The sequence below is a fragment of the Dermochelys coriacea genome, chromosome 1 (assembly GCF_009764565.3).
Source record: "Dermochelys coriacea isolate rDerCor1 chromosome 1, rDerCor1.pri.v4, whole genome shotgun sequence".
Lineage (NCBI taxonomy): Eukaryota > Metazoa > Chordata > Testudines > Dermochelyidae > Dermochelys > Dermochelys coriacea.
Genome location: NC_050068.2, coordinates 302406623 through 302431242, shown reverse-complemented (window position 1 = coordinate 302431242; position 24620 = coordinate 302406623). Strand labels below are relative to the sequence as shown.

Here is a 24620-nt window from a genome sequence, read left to right as displayed (position 1 = left end):
TTTTTTGTAGGCATCATGACAAAGGAGAGATTTCAGGAGAGTTTATAAAAGAGAATAATGAGGTATCTTTGGGGAAGTTTACGGGGAGCTCCTCCCAAGTATGTGGGAGAAAGCATCAAGTAGTTTTTTTGAAATTTTAACAAATGGAGTGTGAAGGTTAGCATCATTGGCCCATTGTAGGCAGGAGCTCACATCTCAATAGTGAATGAAATGGTCAGTTGGGTGTGTATAGGCTTTGAAAGTGAAGGCATCCAGCTTATGTTTGATGCAATAGAAAAGGGGGGACCAGTGGAGGTATGCAGCAGCAGCATTCTCAATGGATATGAGTGGGGGAAGAATTTGTAAAATTTTGAATTTCTCAAGGCCAGAGAAAAGGATGTTTCACTAACTGAGTGTGAGATGATAATGTGGATGACAGTTTATCTTTGTGGATGGATAAGAGAGGCTGTATATCAGAGAGATTATGCAGAAAGAATTGGCAGTATTTAGAGAGAGCCTGGATGTGAGAACAAAGAGAGAGGTCTCTTATGAGCCAGAGTGACATGCAGGATGGAGATGTTGATCATGAAAGGAGGCATTAGGGAGGGCTTGAGAGGAAGAGTGATTAGGAGCTCTGTTTTAACCATGTTAAGCTTGAGCTGATGGCTAGACTACCATGAGGAGACATCTAAGAAACAGGCTGAGGTTTTAGTTTGGACAGAAGACTGCTCTGGAGTACAAAGGTAGATCTGTGACCTGCCATAAGAATATAAGAATGGTCATGGGAGTCAAACCAATGGTCCATCTTGCCAGGTATTCTGTCTTCGGACAGTGGCCAATGCCAAATGCTTCAAAGGGAATGAAAAGAACAGGGCTATTATCAAGTGATCCATTTCCCCTATGTCCAGTCCCAACATACGGTAATCAGAGGTTTAGAGACACCCATGTTGCATCCTTGACCATGTTGACTAATAGCCATTGATGGACCTATTTTCCATGAATTTATTTAATTCTTTTTTGAACCCAGTTATACTTTTGGCCTGAATAATATCCCCTGGAAATGAGTTCCACAGGTTGACTTTAAAAAGGATGAATTCAAACTGGAGCACGTACAGAGAAGGGCTACTAGGATGATCCGAGGAATGGAAAACTTGTCTTATGAAAGGGGACTCAAGGAGCTTGGCTTGTTTAGCCTAACTAAAAGAAGGTTGAGGGGAGATATGATTGCTCTCTATAAATATATCGGAGGGATGAATACAGGAGAGGGAGAGGAACAAATGGGTATAAACTGGCCACCAGGAAGTTTAGACTTGAAATTAGATAAAGATTTCTAACCATCAGAGGAGTGAAGTTTTGGAATAGCCTTCCAAGGGAAGCAGTGGGGGCAAAAGATCTATCTGGTTTTAAGATTCTACTCGATAAGTTTATGGAGGAGATGGTATGATGGGATAATGTGATTTTGGTAATTAATTGATCTTTAAATATTCAGGGTAAACAGGCCTAATCCCCTGAGATGGGATATTAGATGGATGGGATCTGAGTTACCCAGGAAAGAATTTTCTGTAGTATCTGGCTGATGAATCTTGCCCATATGCTCAGGGTTTAGCTGATCGCCATATTTGGGGTCGGGAAGGAATTTTCCTCCAGGGCAGATTGGAAGAGGCCCTGGAGGTTTTTCGCCTTCCTCTGTAGCATGGGGCACGGGTCACTTGAGGGAGCCGTCTCTGCTCCTTGAAGTCTTTAAACCACGATTTGAGGACTTCAATAGCTCAGACATAGGTGAGGTTTATCATAGGAATCGGTGGGTGAGATTCTGTGGCCTGCGTTGTGCAGGAGGTTGGACTAGATGGTCAGAATGGTCCCTTCTGACCTTAGTATCTATGAATCTATGTGTTGTGTGAAGGAGTACTTCCTTTTGTTTTAAACCTGCTGCCTATTAATTTTATTGGGTGACCCCTGGTTCATGTGTTGTATAAAGGAGTAAATAACATTCCCTATTCAGGTTATCCATGCCATTCATGATTTTACAGACCTCATGTTCCCTCTTAGTCACCTTTTTTCAAGCAGAAAAGTCCAAGTCTTTTTAATCTCTTCACATATGGAAACTATTCTATACCCTTAATAATTTTTGTTGCCTTTCTCTGTACCTTTTCCATTTCTAATGTATCTTTTTTGAGATGGGGCAACCAGAACTGCACACAGTATTCAAGGTGTGGGCGCGCCATGGATTTATATAGTGGCATAATGGTATTTACTGTCTTACTATCTAATCCTTTCCTAATAGTTCCTAATATTCTATTAACTTTTTTTTACTGCTGCTGCACATTGAGCAGATGTTTTCAGTGAACTACCTATGATGTCTCCAAGACCTCTTTCTTGAGTGGTAACAGCTAATTTAAACCCCATCATTTTATATGTATAGATGGGGTTATGTTTTCTATTGTCCATTACTTTGTATTTATCAACAATGAATTGCATCTGCCATTTTCAGTCACTCAGTTTTGTGAGATCCCTTTGTAACTCTTTGCAGTCTGCTTCGGATTTAAATATCTTGAGTAATTTTGAATCAAATGTTGCCACCTCACTGTTGACCCCTTTTTTCAGATTATTTATAAATATGTTGAACAGCATTGGTCCCAATACAGATCTGTCGGGGACACCACTATTTATCTCTCTCTCCATTCTGAAAACTGATAATTTATTCCTACCCTTTGTTTTCTGTCTTTTAATCAGTTACTGATCCATGAAAGGACCTTCCCCCTTATCCCATGACTGCTTAATGTGCTTATGAGCCTTTGGTGAGGGACCTTGTTAAAGGCTATCTGAAAGTCCAAGTACACTATATCTACTGGATCATCTTGGTACACATGTTTGTTGACCCCCTCAAAGAATTCTAATAGATTGGTGAGGCATGATTTCCCTTTACAGAAGTCGTTTTGACTCTTCCCTAGCAAAATTGTATTAATCTGTGTGTCAGCACAAAGTTGAATTTGTGTTTGTGGATGAGATTATCCAGAGATAATGTGTAGCAGGAAAAGAGAAGGGGACCAAGGATTCAGCCTTGTGGAACTTCAACATAAAGTTGGAGGAGAGATGAGGATGATCCTCCAAAGGTCGCTATGAAGGAGTGATTAGAGAAATAGGAGGAGAACCAGGAGAGGACACCATAATGAAAACTGAGACATGACAAGATTTCAATAAGAGCATGGTCAACAGTGTTGAAAGTGTCCAACAGGTTAAGGAAAATGAGGATAGAGTACTCGTTCTGAGTTTTGGCTAGGAGGAGGTAATTAAAGACTTTGGGAGTTTCAGTAGAGTGCAAGGCGCAGAAGCTGTGCAGGAGAGGGCCTAGAATAGAACTGGGGAACAGGATCTCCAGACACTGATTTTAAACAGTGCGTTCACATACTTGCTGTCTGACCTTGGGCAAGCCACTTCTTCCTCTCTGGTGCACTTTCTCCATTGTAAAATATATATTACACTTAATAGGCAAAAATCTTTCTTAAAATTATTTAACTTTTGGAAATTTGTAGCTAAGGTTCAAACTACAACTTAACTCTTTCTACGATGGTCTGACCCTTGCCTTTCTACCTCAGATTCCATTAGCATTCCACATATAAAATGGAACAGATTCTCTCTCTCTCTCCTGCTGTTGTTTCTTAGGCCTTGTCTGTACTACACAGTTTTGTCAACAAGTGTTAACTTTCATCGACAAAACAGTGGTTTAAACGCTGTGATGCTCCTCCCACCGATGTAATTCCCCTATAATGACAGAATAAAATCACTTCGATGAGTGTCATAGAGCTTTTTGCAGTGTAGTTAGAGTGATGCAGCATCAGTGTAGATACTGCATTTGCTTATCTCACCCTAACTGGCTGCCAGGAGGTGTCCCACAATGCCCATCCTGATTGTTCTGGTCAGCAGTTTGAAATCTGCTGCCCTGAAGGTACACAGATGTGTACCTTTCCCCTGTTTAAAGGCCTGGGAATTTTTGAAATTCCTCTGTTTGCTTGGCATGGACAGTTCTGACAGCATCTTCCCAGCTGACCATGCTGGCTTTCTGCAGCTAACGCTCTCCCGAATGGAGAACACCGGAACTGTTGGATCTGCTGAGTCTATGGGAGGAGGCTGTGCAGTCGCAGCTTTGCTCCAGCTGTAGGAACTTCTGATGCTTATGGGCTTATTGCTAGGAGAAGGGGCATGAGTGCCAGAAGTGCCCTTGTAAGAGCAAGGAGCTGACGCAGACATACCGGAAGGCAAGACAGGTGGCAAAGACATGCTGTTTCTATAACAAGCTGCATGCCATCCTCGGTAGCGACCCCACCTCCACCACCAAGAGCCCCGTGCATACTTTGCGGGGCTGGAGGCAGCGGCCAGTGCATTCAACCCCAAGGACATATTTTGGTTGTGCGGTGAGTCAGGATCTCTTTTCTACTCCAGAGGGGTCTAGCCAATCCCAGTACTCTGGCTCTGGCATGCAGGATGCAGCAGAGGGGAGCTCCAGTAAATTGATCATTTTGCTTTGATACTGCATGGTGAGAGGAGATTGAGCTCTCATGTACTTTGTTATATGGTAGAGGAGGGATAAGGGACAAAGTAACAGAGCCTGTCCATTTATGTAGTGGGGCCACCCCAGAAAATTTGTTAATGTACATGGGGGTGTCCCTGGAATCCTCCATTGTGATCTCTAGGAAACTTTCCTGTAGGTTTTCTGCAATCCTCTTCTGAGGATTCCTTGGCAGAGCTGCCTTGTTTTTCCTCCTGCTGTAGGAAACTTTGCCGCGTGACCTGGCAATTATTTCTGCAGGGATCAGAGCAGCACACAGGAAAGCAGCATACAGAGCCGGTCTGAAACCACACACGGGCAGGAGATGCACTCTTGCATCCTGAGTTACTCTTAGGAGTGAGATATCTGATTCAATTACCTTAGCCTGTGGAAAAGGGTACCAATATTCAGAATCATCTTCCTAGTCACTTGTAGTAACCCCCTTCACAAACTATCCTTTGTCCCTTCTTGCCCATTCCTCTTGCCACCACTTCCCTCCATGAACTCACCATATTTGGGACTCGCACCAACTTGTGTGCTAGCTCAGAGTCAGCAAGAAAGCTGAGTGTAACTTTTGTGATTCATGGCTGTGAGCACACTCGCAATACTGTCTGTTCGTTATTTCTTTGGCTTCTGCAGATGTGTCTTTGAGGACCCACTCCTTCACACTGGCAGAGCACCTCTGTCAGATAAGGTAGTGAACCAGGAGGAGTAAAGAGGATGTTTTGCAAACTGCTGCAGTCATCACATAGCGAATGCATCACATAGCGAAACAACAGCATGTAGGGAGACAATTAATGAAAGACTGAGGCTGGATAGCCTGGAAAGGTCTTGGGGGCAGGAGTGGATGAGAGCGCTCCGGGAAGGCCAGACAGAGACAATGAAGTTCCTCATTACTCTGCAATCTAAGCACATTTTGCATGACTTTCCCTGTGGCCACTACAGAACTATCCATACCCTCCCAAAACTCCTCCACTGTAGTCCTCCTGTGTTCTCTGTCCCTCACAGTACTCTGTACATTCAGTGGTTAGGAACTGGTTTCCCAGCAAAAGCTGGAGTTACACACAGCTGTGAGAGCCCTAACTGTGAGACTGTTCCTTATTGTCATGTCCCCTGTTTCACCAAAAATTAGTGTTTTATCCTGTTGTTAAACTTGAGCTTTCAAAATAAAATGAGTGTTTCTTTGTGACATACATATAGTCACTGTGTTTCAGTGATAACACTGCCTGATGTAAGTAGGAATATTTGCTCACTACAATTAACGCTCAGGAAACAAGCACTGCAGGGTTAATTCAACGTGGCAAATATGCATTCAGCCAGGCAATGATTAACATAAAGAGACATTACAGGGAATCATTGCCAAAATGCTCCTTTAAAGCCTCCATGTTTCGAATAGCCTCCTGCTGCACCCTGTGATGGGTTGGATCACAGAAACCCCCTTGGGATACCACCTGATGTGCCAAGACTACTTCTGCTCCTGCTTTCCTGCCCTGTCAGCTTAGTACTTCAGTGCCCTACCTGGTTTGAGCCAGACCCGCTAGCATGCTGCAGACCCAGACCCAGGTCTGAACCACGTTTCCTAACAGCTGTAGTCTTAGTTGAAAGCAACTTAGGAAGTGTTCCTGTCCTTGACACTCAGCTGCCCAACTCCCAATGGGGTCTAAACCCTAAATAAATCCTTTTTACCTGTATAAAGTTTATACAGGGTAAACTCATAAATTGTTTTCCCTCTATAACACTGACAGAAAGATATGCACAGTAGCTTCCCTCCCCCCCTCCGTATTAATACATACTCTGGGTTAAGTAAAAAAGTGATTTTATTAAATACAGAAAGTAGGATTTAAGTGGTTCCAAGTAGTAACAGACAGAACAAAGTGAATTACCAAGAAAAATAAAATAAAACACACAAGTATAGGTCTAGTACAGTAATAAAACTGAATATAGATAAAATCTCACCCTCAGATGTTTCAGTAAGTTTCTATCACAGACTGGATGCCTTCCTAGTCTGGGTACAATCCTTTCCCCTGTTCCAGCCTAGGTGGTAGCTAGGGAATTTTTCATGGGGGCTGCCCCCTTTGTTCTGTTCCACCCACTTATATATCTTTTGCATAAGCTGAGAATCCTTTGTCCTTCTGGGTTCCCACCCCTCCTTCTCAGTGGAAAAGCACCAAGTTAAAGATGGATTCCAGTTCAGGTGACATGATCACATGTCACTGTAAGACTTCATTGCTCACTTGCCAGCACACAGGTATACAGGAAGACTTACAAGTAAAACAGAGCCATCTACATTCAGTTGTCCTGGTTAATGGGAGCCATTAAGATTTCAAACCGCTATTAATGGCCCACACTTTGCATATCTACAATAGGATCTCTTAGTTATATTTCATATTTGTAGTTTCAGATACAGAGTGATACATTTATACAAATAGGATGACCACACTTAATAGATTATAAGCTTTGTAATGATGCCTTACAAGAGACCTTTTGCATTAAGCATATTTTAATTATATTATATTCACACTCATCAGCATACTTTCATAAAATCATACAGAGTGCAACATTACACACCCGTCTAGTTGCCTTTGTATCTGGCTGCTCAAAATCAGCAGCCAGCCGTCCACCCTGGGGAAACTTTTCTCCCTTTACTTTGCAAATATTATGCAGAGCACAGCAAGGATCACTGGAATATTTTCCTCTTTGAGGTCTAACCAACCAAGACGACAGCACCAGTGACCTTTTAATCGGCCAAAGGAAAATTCAACGGTCATTTGGCACCTGTTGTTGAAGCGCTCATTGCTGCTGCTTAGGTTTGCAGTGAGTCTGCATGAGTCACAGGAGCAAGGAGTAGGCAGGGTATGCAAGGATCACTATGGGCATTTGCACATCCCCCATTGCATTTGGTTGGTCTGGAAAGAAAGTCTCAGCATGAAGCTTTCTATACCGTCCAGTATTCTAGCAGCAAATATCTCCAATGGCTGGTGATGGGACACTAGATGGGGAGAGCTCTGAGTTACTACAGAGAATCCTTTCCCAGCTATCTGATTGGTGGGTCTTGCCCACTTGCTCAGGGTACAACTGATTTCCATCTTTGGGGTGAGGAAGGAATTTCCCCCCCAGCTCAGATTGGCAGGGAATCCAGTGGTTTTTTGCCTTCCTTTGCAGCTTGGGGAACGGGTCACTTGCAGGTTTAAACTAGTGTAAATAGTGGACTCTGTAACTTGACATCTTTAAATCATGATTTGAGGACTTCAGTAACTCAGCTAGAAGTTATGGGGTCTATTACAGAAGTGGGTGGGCCAAGGGTCTGTGGTTTGTAATGTGCAGGAAGTTAGTCTAGATGATTATGAATGGTCTCTTCTGACCTTAGTGTTTATAAGGTGTGGACATGATACTGAAAAGATCCTGATGGAAGTGGGGAAAAATTAACTGTGCTGCATGTTGGGATGAATGACACTGCTATATTCCCACTGGAATGGATCAAGGAGAACTACACTTGGCTGGGTAAGACACTTAAAGAAGTGAATACTTCTCGTCCGTAGAGAAGGAGGATGAAGGTGTTATATAAAAAAAAAATGATCCACAGGTACCTCAAGAATTGATGCTATGGGGCTCGTTTTGGGATGATTGACCATTGGGATTCGTTCACAGAAAGAAGACTCTTCTTGACTGGTGGACTCCACTGGAGTGATTGGAATGATTGATAAGAAGGGTTATAAACTAGGAGATGAGGGGAGAAGCATGTGTGGGGCAGGTCACTTGGCAGTATTATCTGGGTATATCTCAATCATTGCCCTGCCATTACAGGGGCCTTGAGCATTGGCATGCCTTGTTCTCTCCCTGTGACCCATTATAATAGTGTGATCTCCTTTGGACTGTAATACTTTGGTCTAATTTTGGTTGTTGGGTTTAGTGTGCAGGTGTTGGTGGCCTGTGGATAGACAATTGGTCAATGTAGATGACTTGGTGGTCCCGTCTGGCCTTAAACTCTATGATGTCATGTTAGAATGCAGCCATGAGTCACATTAATGAATGAATTTAAATATGACCATTTCTACCTATACTGAGTGCTAAGTTTTGTTTAAATTTGAGTCAGCAACCATGTGTCAAAACTGAGTTCTGATGTGATGTAATTCTGAATTGCGGACAAGCCCACAGACTCAAGTGTTTTAAAACAAGAATGAGTGAGAAGGTCAGAGAAAAACAAAAGAAACCTGCTTGCATAACAGGAATTCTGAATCTCTACTAGTCTCATCTAGATTCCCTTTAGGATAAGTAACAGTGACTTTCAAAACAGTCACTTTACATTTCTGTACCACACTTCCCTCTTTCACCCAGTCTGTTCTCAACACACTAACTATTGACCCTTATTTCTGTTAAATCCCTCTTTCCCGCAGCACCCATCCCCTATATAGCTATAGAGATTTTCTCAGTTTTCTCCCTCAAAAGCTGGTTTCCCTCATGAAAATACAGAAAGTTCTGATTCAAAGTAGTCACTGTTCTTTTGTTATTGTCTGAGAAGTGAATATTATTTCTTGATTGGTATGCATATAGGCTTTTTTTAGTTGGTTTCCTAGTGTGGTTGAAGAGCAGGTGCAAAACAAAATAAAATCTGTAAAATGTATGAATGAAGTTAGATGTATTTGAAAATGTTTGTGTCTTGTAAAGGCTCTTTTGTTGTTGTACTAAGGATTTAAATAGGGGTTGTAGCTATATGCAAGACAACTCAGAAGGGTTTTTCAGTTCACAGAATTTGCTAATATAGCAACAGTTAAATGACAAGGGAAATTTAAAGTTGGAGAGACTCTTCATCTCATGATTTGTAAAAGCTCTCTTGGGATATTGTTCCAGAAATTTCTGCCAGTAATCATAATGCATTGCTTGAGTGTTACTATGTTCAGCTGTATACTGTTTGCTAGAGCCCTTGAGATAGTACATTGCACCAACAAATATATTCTCTAGGTACTTGTGCCACTGTTAGCAATCATATGTAACAGCCATTGGCATTCATAAAACATACAGTGAGCATTTAGGCTTCTGATTAGTACAAAGTATTACTTTAGGCTAGAATGCCATCTGGGTATCCTTAATCTATTAGTTTTAGTCCTGCTTTGTGTGATATCTTAATGCCATTGCAACTGTTACTGTCAAAGGTTTAGTAAAAGTACTAAGCTTTGTTTTCCACAGTCTTGCAGAATCACATGGCTGCAGTTGACAGGATAGAACAGAATTAAAATAAACGAATACAAATGAATAGTGTGCCATTATTTTTTTTGTAGTAAGCTGTATCTTCAGGAAGATAAGACTAGTGTAGTCTCTTTATGGAATATTTTAATGTGGACAGCTTAACTCTTCCCCCCCCCCTTTAAAAAGCTGTGAGAACAAGTTATGTACTCTGTAACTGGCATGATAGCTAGTTACTTTGTCAACACATGAGACACCTGAGTTTGAAAGTGGCTTCAAGATTTTGATCTTGTCACCAGTGGGGACAAAAATGTGGCATCTCTGTGGTATCAGCACTACAACGATGCAAAATTATTCTTAAGTTCCAAACAAAGTTGATCAACATATGTTTCAACATTACGACTCAAATGCTCAGCTGTTGTAAATTGGTGAGGTTCTGTTAAAATCAGTAGAGAAATATTGATTTTCACCAGCTTGACTATCTGTCTCTAAGTCCAGTGACACTGGAACATTTTTAATCGTGGGGGTGCTGAAAGCCAGCCCCTTTACCCCCTCAAGCTGGGGCTGGGAGCAGGGCTGTGTCTCTGGGATGCGGGGACCCAGACAGGGGTAAAGGGGCCGAGGCTGGGGACATAGCTGGGGGTGGGTATGGGGCCAGAGGTGGAGCCCCGGCTGCGGGGCGGCAATCTGGACCCTTGGCGTGGGGACATCAGCAGAGCCTTGGGTGCCAGGTTGCAGCCGGGACCCTGGGTGCGGGCCAGGACCCTGCATATGGGGCTGGGAGCGGAGCCCTGCATAAAACCTGGGGGTGCTGCAGCACCCCCCGAATCCCTGCTTCCTATGCCTAAGTCCTCCAGTCAACTCACTGTAGCTTCATTATTCATAAAAACATGTTAAATCTCAAACAGTTTTCTGTTACAACATAAAACATGAACACAAAAGTCTTTTCATTGATTAAGAATATAATAAACCAAAACTTGGTAGATGCTGGTTTGAAATATGATCATACAAAATGCTGTGTTCCAGTATTGTTAGGATTATGATATCTGCTAACAAATACAAGGTCCTTTGCATACTAATTTGGATAATGCTTATTATATGTATATAATAAATGCATTTAGCCTTTCATTCTGAACCAGTAATAGGGTATTACTGGTTAAAAATGAAAGGCTAGACTGAATTTGTTATATACAGATAACAATAAAATAGCTTATTAGGTAAATATTCAATTTTTATACACAGACAGTTCACATCCTGAAGCATTTACTTGTCATGCAGTATCGGAATGGCTCCAAAATGTCACTGTTGTCCATCATGTAAGGACTTATATATGTACACATTATAAAATCATTCACTGCATATTTCCAGTATTTCATAGGAGTAATCTTCCTTTGCCTATAAGTCATACCATCAAAGTGTGGGAGTCCCAGGTGTGAAAAGCTTTGGATTTTATAAGGTTGATATTTATTGATGTCTACAAAGGTCATCTTGCTTTGTGACAAGACAGATAATTGGGTTTTTTCCCCACAAGCCAGGAGAAACTTTTTAGTATTCCTTTCTTTTAGGGCTAAATCAAGTATAATTTTAGCATAGTTCATAACATTTCAGCTTTAACTGTTTAAAATGTTTTGATTAAGTAAATTTATTTGTATTTGTTTTGCAGTTTATCAAATATTGTATCAAAATCCAGGGAGGATTTGATTTAAATCATGATTTAAATCGCTAGTCAGGAAGACTCGATTAAATCATGGATTCCTACATAAAAGTGCATTCTTGTTGGTTGTTATAACCTTAATACATATTCTTCACAACTCAGAGATATATGTAGGTTTTATTTTTAGAAGGTACACACTATACATTTTTAAAGTGATTTATTTTGAAAACTATTCAGATTAGTTTTACAGATTTTAAAGAGATTAGCTGGGGCTCGTCTCTCTCTGGGGCGGCAGGGGCTGAGCAACAACAGTATAGAAACAGTAGGCCCAGGCCCTAGGTTCCAAAGGGCCTGGGAGAGGAGGAGACTGCCACCTGCGAGTTGGGTGGCAGGGGGACTCAGGCCCTCCCACTCCACTGCATCCCAGCCTGGGGCCCTAGCAGTGGCAGAAGACCTGCTGCTGAATCAGTGGGGATCCTGGCCGCAACAGACTGACATGGGTTCTGGCAGTGCTGCAGCCAGACTAGGGATGGCTGCCCTCAGACTCCCCCTCTTTAGGTACCTGTCACAGTGGGTGTCCTCTGTGGGTCACAGTGGTGTCCTCAGGGGGGTCCAGCACCATCGGTTCCTCAGGATAGCTGGCCAGGCGTAGACTTGGCAACTCCTTCTGGAAGCTGGTGCGGGGCAGGCTCGGCAACTCCTCCGGGTAGCCAACGCAGGGCAGGTTGGATCAGTCCTCAGGTTTTCTGCAGGCCGTTGAGCTTTCCCATTTGCAAGCTAATCCAGAGGTGTCTGGCCTCCCTGGCGGCTGCTTCCACAGTGAGCCCTGAGGTCGGGCCTTTATACTTCCATGCAACACCTGACCCTCTGGGGGGCTGCCTGGCTCTGCCGACTCTGGTGTCTGGAGGGGCTCGTCTCTCTCCGGGACGGCAGGGAACCACACAGCCTCACTACACAGCTATATCAGAAAATGAATGATTGTTTGGTTATTTCATTTACCAAAGGTAATTGAAGCAGATATTTATGAAGTCATTGAAGGTGAACTATCTCCAATTCAACAGGTTAATCATTAATATTTGGAAGATTTTCTTGCCATGCTGTATTAGGAGGAGAACATCACCAGACAGACATTTACATTGTTTTATTTAACTAAAACAACAACATTATGTATTCCGGATTTTTTTCTTCAATGCAAACATATAATATTTTAACAAAACAAGCATATGCATTTTTGAATTTAGTTAAACATTCAAGTTTTTTAAAATCAGTTTTGTTTTTGTTAAAATTGTTTTTAACTAAAATAGTTAAATGAAATATTTTTTAAAAAATAACAAAAATTAACTAGACTATGTCAGCCAGGTCAACATGAGAAACGTAAAATTTTGGCTTCTGCAGCTAACTCAGTCGTCGTCACCTTCATTTTCCTGTGTGTTCATAATCTGGAAAAGAAAAACAAGCTTTCCTGCTTTTTCAGGTCCCAAACAATTTCTCAATTTGGAATGAATTAGTCCAAAGCAGAAGAAGCTACTGCTGTTAAAAGTGAGGATTATCACTTCAACAGTCTTGTGAATCCAAGTGCTTAAGTGACATCCACCAGTTCACTGGTGTGACTTTCTTTAAAACATCATCAACAAACGTGTATTTCTTGAATGGTTCACTCTTAGCTCTGAAGTTTATTATAGTTGGCATTATGGAGGGATGATTGCTGGATGTCCATGTCATAGACAGCTCCTACTCTTCAGCAGTTAAGGTTTGCGAATATTTGCAAGAAAATGAGCTGGAGATAGTGCTTGACCCATTCGTTTTTTTAATGCTTGTAATTTAACTCTCTCATTGCATATTTCTCTTTTTAAGATCTCACTCAGTTCCTTCCAAATTTCAAAAGCATCAGCAATAAAATGGCTATTTCCTAGCATTTTGTTCAAGACTACAGAAATAGTCTTCAGGATACTCAGCATGTGTTTAACATTTCTCTTAAGCCCGATGTTGAGAACTTTGGCTGTGACATGCCATCTATTTTTCACGTGCACGTGGAAATTTCTGCCCTAACCATATCCGTAGGGCTGGCTGTGGTGCCCTTTGGAGTGGTGCAATATATGGAGGTATATCAGGTGCCGCTGGCCCTGTGCCCTCTCAGTTCCTTTTTACTGCCCATGACTGTTGGTTGGAGTGCCTTGTCTTGCATTGAAAGAGCAGTAGCGGTTTTCTTCACAGCCTTTGTTCTGGATGTTGTATATAATTCTTAGTAGTCATAGCGTTAAGTTAGTTAGTAGCGCTCCGGATGTGTTCAGCATGCAGCAGGCCGATGCCGATCAGCGATCACCATGACAATGATCTCAAGTGTCTGGGAGAAAGTCACAGAAAGGACAAGTGTCATATTTGCAAGAACTTTCACCCTCGGAACCAAAAGGAGCAGGATATCCGCTTGAGGGCCCTCCTAATGGAGGTTGCTCTTCACCCCATGTCAGAGCCCTCCACCGTGGATCTCATGCTGAGTACATCAGCTTTGGTGTGCATTGCACCACCAGCACCGGACTCTGCCTGGCATCGCTCCCCATCACCGGTGCCAGAGAAGCAGCAGATAAAGCGGAGTCCCTCAGCACCAAAGAACAGGCAAAGGACCTGTGTCAGGCTGTGTGCCGGCTTCAGGGCTTCACAGGGGTACCGCTGCAGTCAGATCACCCAGCCTGGCCAGGGATCCGCCCAGCACCCCGGACCTGTTGTCTCAGAACCACGGCAGTCATTTGCAACCCAACCTGGCAGCGTTACATCTGATGGCCCGGCTGCTGCTTGGCTAAACATGCAGGAGCAGCAGTGTTCGGCTGAGGTTCAGCGCGTCCTGTTGGGAAGTAGGAAGCCCTCCACCAGAGCAACCTTCCTGGCCAAGTGGAAATGGTTCCCCTGCTGGATTGTGGACAAAGATGTTTGTCCTGAGCGGGCTTCACTGTATCTTATTCTGGATTACCTCCTGCATCTCAGGCTCCAGCGTTTGTCCCTCTGATTGATCAAGGTCCATCTAGCGGCTGTCTCAGCCTTCCATCCGCCGTTTGAGGGCAGGTCGGTTTTTGCTCAGGATATCGTGGTCAGATTCCATAAGGGCCTAGAGCGCCTCTTCCTGCAAGTCAGGGACCCCATCCCACTGTGGGACTTGAATGTGGTGCTGTCACAGCTCACAGGTCCTCCCTTTGAGCCTCTGGCTTTCTGCTCTCTTTTTATCCTTTCCTGGAAGGTTGTGTTCCTGGTTGCAGTGACATTGGCCTGCCGAGTATCCGAGATTCAGGTGTTCACTTCAGAGCTGCCATACATGGTATTCTACAAGGACAAGGTCCAGCTAAGACCTCACCTGGCTTTTTTTCCCAAGGTAGTCTCTCCGTTTCATTCGAGCCACAATGTTTACTTACCGGTCTTCTTTCCGAAGGCACAGAAGTTGGAGGAGGAGTGTAGGCTACGTGCCCTAGATGTCCAGAGGGCTCTGGCCTTCTACATTGACGGGACCAAGCTATTCCATAAGTCGACGCAATTATTCATCACTGTGGCTGACAGGATGAAAGATTGCCCTGTATCCTCTCAAAGAATTTCTTGGATCACTGCCTGCATTCACTTCTTCTATGACCAAGCAAAGGGGCCACTCTCTGTGATCATCACCGCTCACTCTACCAAGGCACAGGCCTCTCTGGCAGCCTTTCTGGCCCATGTGCCTGTCCAGGACATCTATAAACTGGCCACCTGGTCATCTGTCCATAGCTTTACGTCCCACTATGCACTGACCCAGCAGGCCTGGAATGATGCTGGCTTCGGTAGGGTAGTACTGCAAGCCGCTAAGCTGTGAACTCCAAGCCCACCTCTGTGGATACTGCTTGTGAGCCACCTAAAATGGAATCGACATGAGCAAGCACTCGAAGAAAAAACAGTTATCCACCTTTTCGTGGCTGCTGTTCTTCAAGATGTGTTGCTCATGTCCATTCCATTTCCCGCCCCCTTCCCCTCGGTCAGAGTTGCCGGCAAGAAGATATACCACTCCAGAGGGCGCCACAGCAGGCCCTACGGATATTGGTAGGGCAGAAATCTCCAACTACTGTGCACATTGGCATGTGCACACGTAAAATGGAATGGCCATGAGCAGCATGTCTCGAAAAACAACAGTTACAAAAAGGTAGGTAATGTTTTTTTTTCTACCCTATCAATTTTAAAACTGTGGTCACAGAACACAGAACTATCAATCATTCAATTTAAAATAAAGGCTATACGTTCTTTTTCAGATGCTAAACGCTTTACATTTTATCAATAATTTTCAGCATAATTATTAAGGGAGTACAAACTGAGTCAGAAAAAATAGTGTCATTTGAATTCATGCTTGTTTTAGGACTGAACCTAAATTGAACAAAAATTGTAAAATAACCCTCAGTTATTTTTCAGTGTTTGTATGCCTTTTGTATTTTTGGAGTCCTACCTGTAAGGTTTCTCATTCAGTATAAATAGTAAGATACAATATGAACCATAGAATTTAGTTTTCAGATCAGTTTATAATTGCCTCTTGACTGTGTAGGTCATATTTTATTTTCCAAACTCAGTGTCCATTTGTACAGTACAAAGGTTTGTCCTGGCTTTAAACAGTTTTAAAATGGTTCAGGCTAACAGAGTTTAAAAGCTATTTAGTTGACCACGGTAAACTACGCACAACCATTTTAAAAGCATGTTTAAAATTTTTCTGCCAGTCAGATTTGAAAAACAAAATATCTAAACACTGTTCTAAAATAACAGCTGGTCTTCAATGACCAGACATACAGTGTTTAAATTATGTTGAACCAAAACACTTGAAAATGACCTCACCTCATTGACGTGTAAGCTCAAGAGTAAAAGGGGCTCTTATATTGATCATCAGGGCTTTAAGCTGTAAAATTCATGGGGGAAAGTTTTTTTTTAATTATTTCAAAGATAAATATATATTACCCTTTTTGTGAATAACTGTGCTAATGACAAAGAATGGTATATTAGTGAAATGATAATCAAAGGCAATGATAATTTGCTGGACCTCCTTGACTTTAAATGCAGAATAAAGGTACTCTACTGGAGAATTTGCCTCTTGGTGTAAATCTAATTTAGAATTATTCAGTTTCCTAATAATGAACAGAAAATTAGCAATGAATTTGCAATCCAGGGTGGCAGTAAAAGAGGCTAATATAGTTTTGGGCTGTAGATTCACAGGCATAACATAAGGTAAGAGAGTTTCTCTAGTCAGTTCTGTAGTGACTGTCTCTGGAGTATTGCATTCAGATAGGTATTAATAATCTGAAGTGAGCTAACAGAACAGCAACAGAAGTGATCAGGAGACTGACTTAGGAGGAGAGTGTAAAGTCTAAGCGCCTCCAGCTCTTGGCTCTTAATGTTCCAGCTACACCTTGGCCCAGGTCGGGCCTAGACCTCGTGGAAAAGATGTCACTGATAGAGGTGGGCAAATAACAGATTACTTAGTTTGATGACAATTCCAAAAAAACGGGGGGTGGGAAGGAAAAATGTTTTGTGTCAAACCAGAAAAGAAGTTTTTATAAGTTCTTAGTGAATTATAAATTTAAAAAAAATGTTTTGGGTTGATGTCAAACATTTAATGTTTTTAAATTAAAAAAAATTAAGGACATTTTGAAAAAAGTAATCTTGAATAAAAAAAATCAAAATGTTTCATAGAAAAAAAATATCTGACAGAATGTGTCAATTTATTTGGAATTCTCATTGGGGTATTTTTTTGGTCTTTTTTTGCCAAATGATTTGGTGAAATTGACATTAATTCACAAATTTTTTGTGTTTCCAAATCTGCATTTTTCACTGAAAAATTTCAGTTGGAAAATTTCACCCAGTTCTAGTCACTCGGGCAACATACTTATAGACTCCTCTTCTGTATGCAGTTCTACAGAGCTTCAGTTTTTGGACCCCTTCATGGCAATCCATTGCAAGTGGGTAATGAAGGCTGGTATCACTGGCAGAGGAGTGTGGTGGACATCTACAACTTGATAGTATAATAATAAAAATATATTTGGTTAGACTTCATTTCAATTTATCTAAGGTGTGTCCATCTAAACATACGGATTCTTGGATAAAATATTAGTAAAACTACTCTAGGCAAAGTGCAAAATGGGTTAATGTCCAAATCTAAATACCTTTCCCCAGACTGTACCCAACAGTCAATCCTTCATCCCACTCTACAAGAAAAAACATGGGGGAACTGATAAACTTTGCAGCTAAGTGTGAAGCTTACTAAATCTATATTCTGGTGGAGGAAGTGCATTTCAGAGCTGAGGCCTCTTCAGCAATATCATCCCTTCTGTGTAAAGCAGAGGGCTCTTAGCCCAGTACCTTAGCTGATCAAATGTGGTATGGTACACATAGGATGAGGAGCAGACTTTGAAAAAGCAAGGACCTAAACTGAGGCCTTGTTCTGCTTCAGAAATGATTAGTTAAAAACAAAATGGAAAAATGTGTGATATTTTTCACTTATTCCTCAAGTCATCTTTTCTACATTGGCCTGAGAAATTCAGTCCTCTAAGCAGAAGCTACCATATTTGTATAGGGTCTGAGTTTTTTATTATTATTATTATTACCTATTTGTATTGTAGTAGCGCCTAGAGCAGGGGTGGGCAAACTACAGCCCACGGGCCGGATCCAGCCCGTCCGGGCTTTGGATCCGGCCCAGGGGATTGCCACCTCCCTGGTGCTGCAGGCCCCCTGCCGCTCCCAGGAGTGGCCAGCACCACGTCCTTGCGGCCCTGGCGGGATGGGGGAAGACAGAGGGCTCCGTGCGCTGCTCTCGCCTGCAGGCACTGCCCCCCGCAGCTCCCATTGGCTGGGAATGGGGAACAGTGGCCAATGGGAGCTTCGGGGGAGGTACCTGCAGGTGAGGGAAGCCCTCTGGCCCCCCACTCCCAGGGACTGCAGGGACGTGGTGCTGGCCACTTCCGGGAGTGGCGCAGGGTCAGGGCAGGCAGGGAGCCTGTCTTAGCCCCACTGCACATCGCTCCCACCCCGGAGCCGCTCCAGGTAAGCGGTGCCGGGCCAGAGCACACACCCCAACCCTCTGCCCTGAGCCCCCTGCTGCACCCCACACCCGCCCTGAGCCCCTTTGTACACCCTGCACCTCTCCTGCACACTGCACCCCCTCCCACACCCCACAATCCTTCCCGCACCCCAACCTCCTGCCCCAGCCCTACATTCACAGCCCTGCATGCAATTTCCCTATCCAGATGTGGCCCTCAGGCCAAAAAGTTTGCCCACCCCTGGGCTAGAGGTTCTAGCCCCTTTGTGTTAGTCACATTACAAATATTTAACAGGAAGATTGTCTTGGACCCAAGAGCCCAGTCTAAGTACAATACATGATTATAGACATCAGGTGAATACTACAAATAGATGTGGAGAGCACTGGGTAACAGTGAGACATTAAAACAACATAACTGGTAGTGTAACTTTTTGTCAGTATTTTTTTAGGCATCATGTCAGAGGTGAATTTTAAGTGGTGATCTGACGGGAACAATCTGATGTCCTGTGAATTTTTATGGGTCTTCATCCTATGCATAAAAGAGAGGCATGGGATAAAGTGTAAAGGGGCAAATGTAAATGGGCAATCCAAACTGACATTATTGGCAAAACAGAGGCAGAGATTAGCATGATTATGCTCATTTGGGTGATAGCTGTAACTGTGCTAGAACAGAACTGTGCACATTTGCTATATTTATGTGCACATACAACATTCTCTAGTAAATTACATAACTTATAGCAGCAAGAAACCATAAAATGGAAGATCACACACACTATAGCTGATTTTTGTTTTTAGTCTCCGAATATTATAAAAATAGAAAGTTGCAAAATCAGCACCTACTCAGAAAATAATTACAAAAAAACCACTTAAGCTGCAAAGATGATTTTTGAGCTATAGACATACCACTTGCTCACCACTTTTCAATGTGATCAGTAAAGATAGTTCACTTTGTTCCACTTTGTAGATTAGTTTGCTGAAGGCCCAGTATCTGTGACCTACCTGGGACTTGTTAGAAGAAAAAAGAGCAGGTTGACCCAGAGGCGGATTGAGTAGATGGAATCCTTTATTGCGATACTTGTTCCCCTGGACCCAGTTGTCCAATAAGCACTAGATTAATTACATCACACTCTTTTTATTTAAGTTAATATGTAAACACCTTCATCTGTTACAGCACCCCATAAACCTTTATTAAGTAATAGAAACACCCATACTGTTAGTATACCCACCCCCTCCATTGTTTGCAGCATTACGCATGTCATACAAGCATTTTTACCTTGAAAATACATTTCTTTGCAACAATCTGTTGCCATAAATTTCCCTCACTTTACAGTTCTCAGTGGAGGGAGGAAGGGGCCATGACCCAAGGCTCGTTTATGTAGCTGGGAAAGGAAGGGAGGAGGAGATAACACTTCTTTACCCAAAAGGTATCCTTTAGATCCCCACATTTTTTATGCAGCTGCAACATGTATCAACTCTTAACAAGGAGAAGGGAGGGGAAAGGGGTAACACTTTATCTATTAAGCGAAGGAATAGTGTGTGCTTGGGCCTACTCCCTGATACCATGCCAGCACACCAGCTGTTTTCCTTGTCTGTTAGTTACCCCTAACATATCCCAACAGGACTGTGAAACTGTAACAATGGCAGATTTGTGCTGGATAGGGCTCTATAAAAGGGATTCACCACAAATCAAAGCGCTGAGAATTGTAGAGTTTTTAAATTACTTTTAAGTTTTGTATCAATTCATTCAATCTTTCACATACAGCCATAGGACTTTATTTATTTCAATGGCATTTTATTTCTGTATTAGAATTAGAAAGCATCTAAACTTTCTGCTTAGGCAGTACTGTATAGATAGTGCTATTAAAAATTGTATTGTCCATCTTCAGCACTGAATAGATAATTTTAAAAAAAGTAGACATAAAGATTGATAAAGCTGTATGACACTTTAAATCTCCTATTTGACTTCTGTTTTTTTTTCAGAGTTAGTATTTTAATAGGCAGATGCTTCTTACTTTTACCTCACTGTAGCCGTGAATACCAATTTTGTGTGTTTTCAGTCCATGACTTGCCAAATGTCTAATAGTTGAATTCTGGACACTTGAGATTAAAGTGAGTTTTTTTGACAAATTTGGCAGTCAAATTCTATGTATTCTGGTATTTTTTTCCTCTTCCTCCACCTCTCACTAGATTATTAAAATATCTAGACTTTATGAATTTGATTCTGTTCCACTTATTTGATTTCCTGGATATTCCTGACTTATTCCTGGTGAGAGTGAGAGGAAAACCAGGCCGTATACCTTTATTTGGTCCTTTATTAAACTGATCTACAGACACTTTTATGTAAATTTGCCAAATTTAACCTGATCCATCTGAAATTTCACTGGCCTGGTCTTAGATTTTTCTGGAGAGTCTAAGGCCTTGTCTATATGAACACTTAATTTGTGGCAAGCTGGAGTATAAATCTACACTGTACTAGCCTGTGTGCACTAATTGTCTGTGTGGACTCTACTGCCACGCACTGAGTTTCCTAGTGCATGTTAATCTACTCCCATTTCAAAGTGGTATAGACCAAACTCATTGTTGAACTTCTAGTGTGCAGCAGTACGATGCATATGGACATTCAGTGCAGGGTAGATTTATACCCCAACTTGTGCCGAACTAAGTGTTCATATAGACAAGCCCTGAAACAAAACAGGCACAGATGTGATAATATCATGAATATTTATAAATTACATATATAAATTAAATTATAAATTATAACTCAAAAACAGCTTAGGTTACTGTCTCCAAATATGTTTTAATCTTTTGGTCTCTCTGTGGGCTGGTGCCTTCAGTTATGCCTGTGAAGTTTGAGGTGGATAGAAGGAATTATTTAGTAATTAAGTGGTTTCTAAGTATCTGTGGGATCTCATAGAATTCTGAACTCTGCATAGCCCCAAATACAGATGTTGCTTGGGGCACTGGTACAGTTGTTTGTAGGATTCCAGTTATACTGGGAATTCTCTTGAGGCTGCAAAGCTCTGAAAGTAAGCTTATGGGCCATTAGGAAGTCAGGGGAAATAGGATCTTCACCCATGCGTAGTCCTCTAGACGGCCTGGTGAAGTAGTGGAAAACATAAAGGAGCATGGTCTGAGAAATGTGGGGTTTCCTTTTACCCAAGTTCCTAAATCCCATTTTCAAAAGTGATCCAGGCACAAAGGAACCTATGTCTCATTGAAAGTCAACAAACTTAGGCTTTTAATTGCCTGCATCTTTGGAAAATAGAATTTAGACTTTTAAATCACATAGGCACTTTGAAAATCTTATTCTTGCTCTAATCTACTTTAACATGGTCATATCCTACATAAGAGCTAAGTATGTGACAGATATGGCAGTTTCCTTCAATATCTTTGGGAGATCTTACTGCATTAAGTTCATATATTCTTGTGGGCCAGGGATTGTATGTAACCTCTTAAGGGGGGAGATGTGACAGATGTGAGACCTGGGGTTCAAGGGACTATACTGAACAATGTGCCAGACAAGAATGGAGTCTTGGGGTAAAAAGTGTTTAGAAATTCCCCAGGAAAACTACTTGTGGGAGGTGGGAGGAAAGCAAATTTCCCACATCAGGTTATGCAACAACCCTGCCTTTTGAAGCTTCAATCTGAGGAGTGAGCCATTGTGTGCTGATCACCTGTTACATGAGGCCAAGATCAAAGGAATGTAAAGGACCACAACATGTAAAGGAAAGATGGAACTTTTCATGGTTGTTCTGGTTCTGAGTAGGAGACTGTAATGAACTTGTAACTGTGGAGAAAACCCAGTTGTGAGTTTTGAAGGACTGACACATACCAGATCCTGAGGCTGGAGTTGGTGTGATCTCTGGTAAGCTTTTAAGCATGTGTGTAGGATCCTTTATTATTTTTAATAGGTTTCTCTGTAATGCTTTCTCTTTAAGAATAAATGTGCTTGCTTATAAAGAGCTGTGAGGTAACTTGTAACTACTGGCAGTTACACGTTCATAGCCCATAGAGAGAAATCAAAACGAAAACACTTGCCTATTTAGGCAGTCTGGCTTTCTGGAAATATCACAGTGTAGGCAGGGAACAGCTTTGAAAATCCCCAGTCAGAAGGGAGAGAGATGTGGTCTTGTTTGAAGAGAGGTGACTGCTGAGGAGCCAGTGGCCTAGAGTCAGTGCTCTCAAGGAAGGAGGAATACTGGTGTAGTTGCCCTGAACTGTGACAATTACTACTACAATTACTACTTGGCCAACACAAGGAATTCCCATTCTGTGAAAAATGTCAAGTTTAAAAATTTTTCAAAAGTCAAATTATTTGTGGAACTGAAAATTCTGAGGTATTTCAGACACTCCAAAACTTTCTTATTTTGATGTTTTTGAAATGTAATATGCAGGCTACAATCCACTACTGCCTGGGCTTGTCCGCCTGCTATGCTCCTGGGGCTGGTTGGCCCCTGAGACAGATGAGTGGATTGTGAAGCAATCAGGGATCCTGGGGAGCTAGGTGAGCCTACCTGCCTGTTTTTCATAAATTTTTTTGATGGAGTTGACACATTCCCACAAAACCTTTTGATTCCATTGAATAGTATTTTCTGATGGAAAACTGTTAGAAAATTTTCCACCATAGGGTATGTCTACACTAGAGTTAAAAATTCGTGGCTGGCTTGTGACAGCTGAGTAGGGCTAAGGGGCTGTTTAATGAGGTGTAGACATTTGGATTTGAGTTGCAGCCCAAGTTCTGGGACCTTCCCACCTTGCAGGGTCCTAGACTCTGGGCTCCAGCCCAAGCCCAAACATCTACACCACAAGTAAACAGCCTCTTAGCCTGAGCCCTGCGAACCCAAGTCAGCTGGCACAGGCCATATCCTCAAGGGCCAGAAGAAGGTTTAAGTAACACCAACTTAAGTATTCAAGAGTCACTTAGATATATCTCTGAATTTGTCTCCCAAAATGAAATGTCCTAGGAGTGTTATGTTTGGGAATGCCATAATAGGGCCTTTTATTGTTGACATTTAAACATGAATTTAGTGGGAACAGTTCAAATAAGTATTCCTGGCAGGATAATTTACCCACTTCTGTTGTTAATAAAATTTGACAGGTAATGTCTCTCTCCATCCTATAGTATGTGAAATATCTCTTTCTTTCCTCTCCCTACACAATTCTGGGACCTCCTAGTGTGATAGTCAGAAGATTTTCCTTAAAGTGACAATCACTGTGTAGCCTGTTTCAAAAAGTGATATAAAAAAAATGAAGAAGAGAGTATGCCAGCAGAAGTCTTTAACGGTACCATATGTTTTTCGTCCTGCCATGATAAATCATCTGTTTAATTAGTTCTAGTAGTACACTAAATGGGTAGTGTTGGCTGTCTTTCATACTGTTTCCATGCTCAGATTTAGATGGGTTGTCTTGTTTGTTTGTATTTTTTGTTTTTTAAGTTGTTAAGTTGATAAACCACATGGGGGGAAAAGGTCATAACTTCATGAATGATCCCTTGGATCACAGATGCTGACAAAATGAAACCTGAACATTTTAAATTGGTAGGCTGCTGTTATCACGCTAACTGAGCCCATTAAAGTTACACAAGAGAGCATAACTTATTATGTAGCTAAGCTGTGACTTTTTCATGGTTTCATTGTAAACATGACAATTTAAGGTTGGCATTAATGGTATTAAGTTGACAGAATTAAAGCCATTGTTTATTGATACAGTTGAATAACTTGATTTAATTAGTTTCTCACTGAACTGATCTAAGAAGGATTTGGAGCAGTATTTGTGTATGAGTGCTTTAAAGGAAAACTCGACTTTTTGTGTCAAGATAAATAGAGAGAAACATTTAATTTAAAAGTATACATGTTAAATGCTTTGCTACTTAATATTTAAGCAGTGTATAGGCTAATTTACACTGGGGGCTGAGCAGGCCCTTGCCATAGCCAGGTCATGGGTGGCCAGACTTATTAGAGCCAGAGTCTGCGGTACAAGACTGGAGTCAGGCTGGGTCAGGATACCAGGAGGACAGAGTCAAGAGACAAACTGGAGGTCAGAATCACAAATTGGATGCCAGGAGTCACGCCGGGTCAGGATGCCAGGAAATCAAACTGGGGGAGCGGGAGAAGGAGCAGGTAGCACAAGATACAGTCCAGACTAGGTGGAGCCCAATAGTTCAGACAGCTTCCTGTGCCTATTGCTGGCTTAAGTAGGCCCAGCAGGACAATCAGCTGCTACCTGACTCTGACAAA

General features: G+C 42.0%; 1 protein-coding gene across 11 annotated transcripts in view; it reads left to right on the top strand.

Annotated features, from left to right (window-relative positions):
• Positions 1-24620, top strand: part of IMMP2L (inner mitochondrial membrane peptidase subunit 2) — an 832928-nt gene that overhangs the window by 67565 nt on the left and 740743 nt on the right. For 2 of the 11 annotated variants that reach the window (XR_006275113.1, XM_043494986.1), the window contains one exon: positions 5165-5714. The exons of the other annotated variants lie outside the window; for them this stretch is intronic. Coding sequence is in view for 1 of the 2 variants with exons in the window: in XM_043494986.1 (XP_043350921.1) it covers positions 5165-5240 (76 nt within the window). In the remaining variant the exon portion in view is untranslated. Of the gene's footprint in view, positions 1-5164; positions 5715-24620 lie in introns of those variants that run through there. 11 annotated transcript variants of the gene reach the window in all.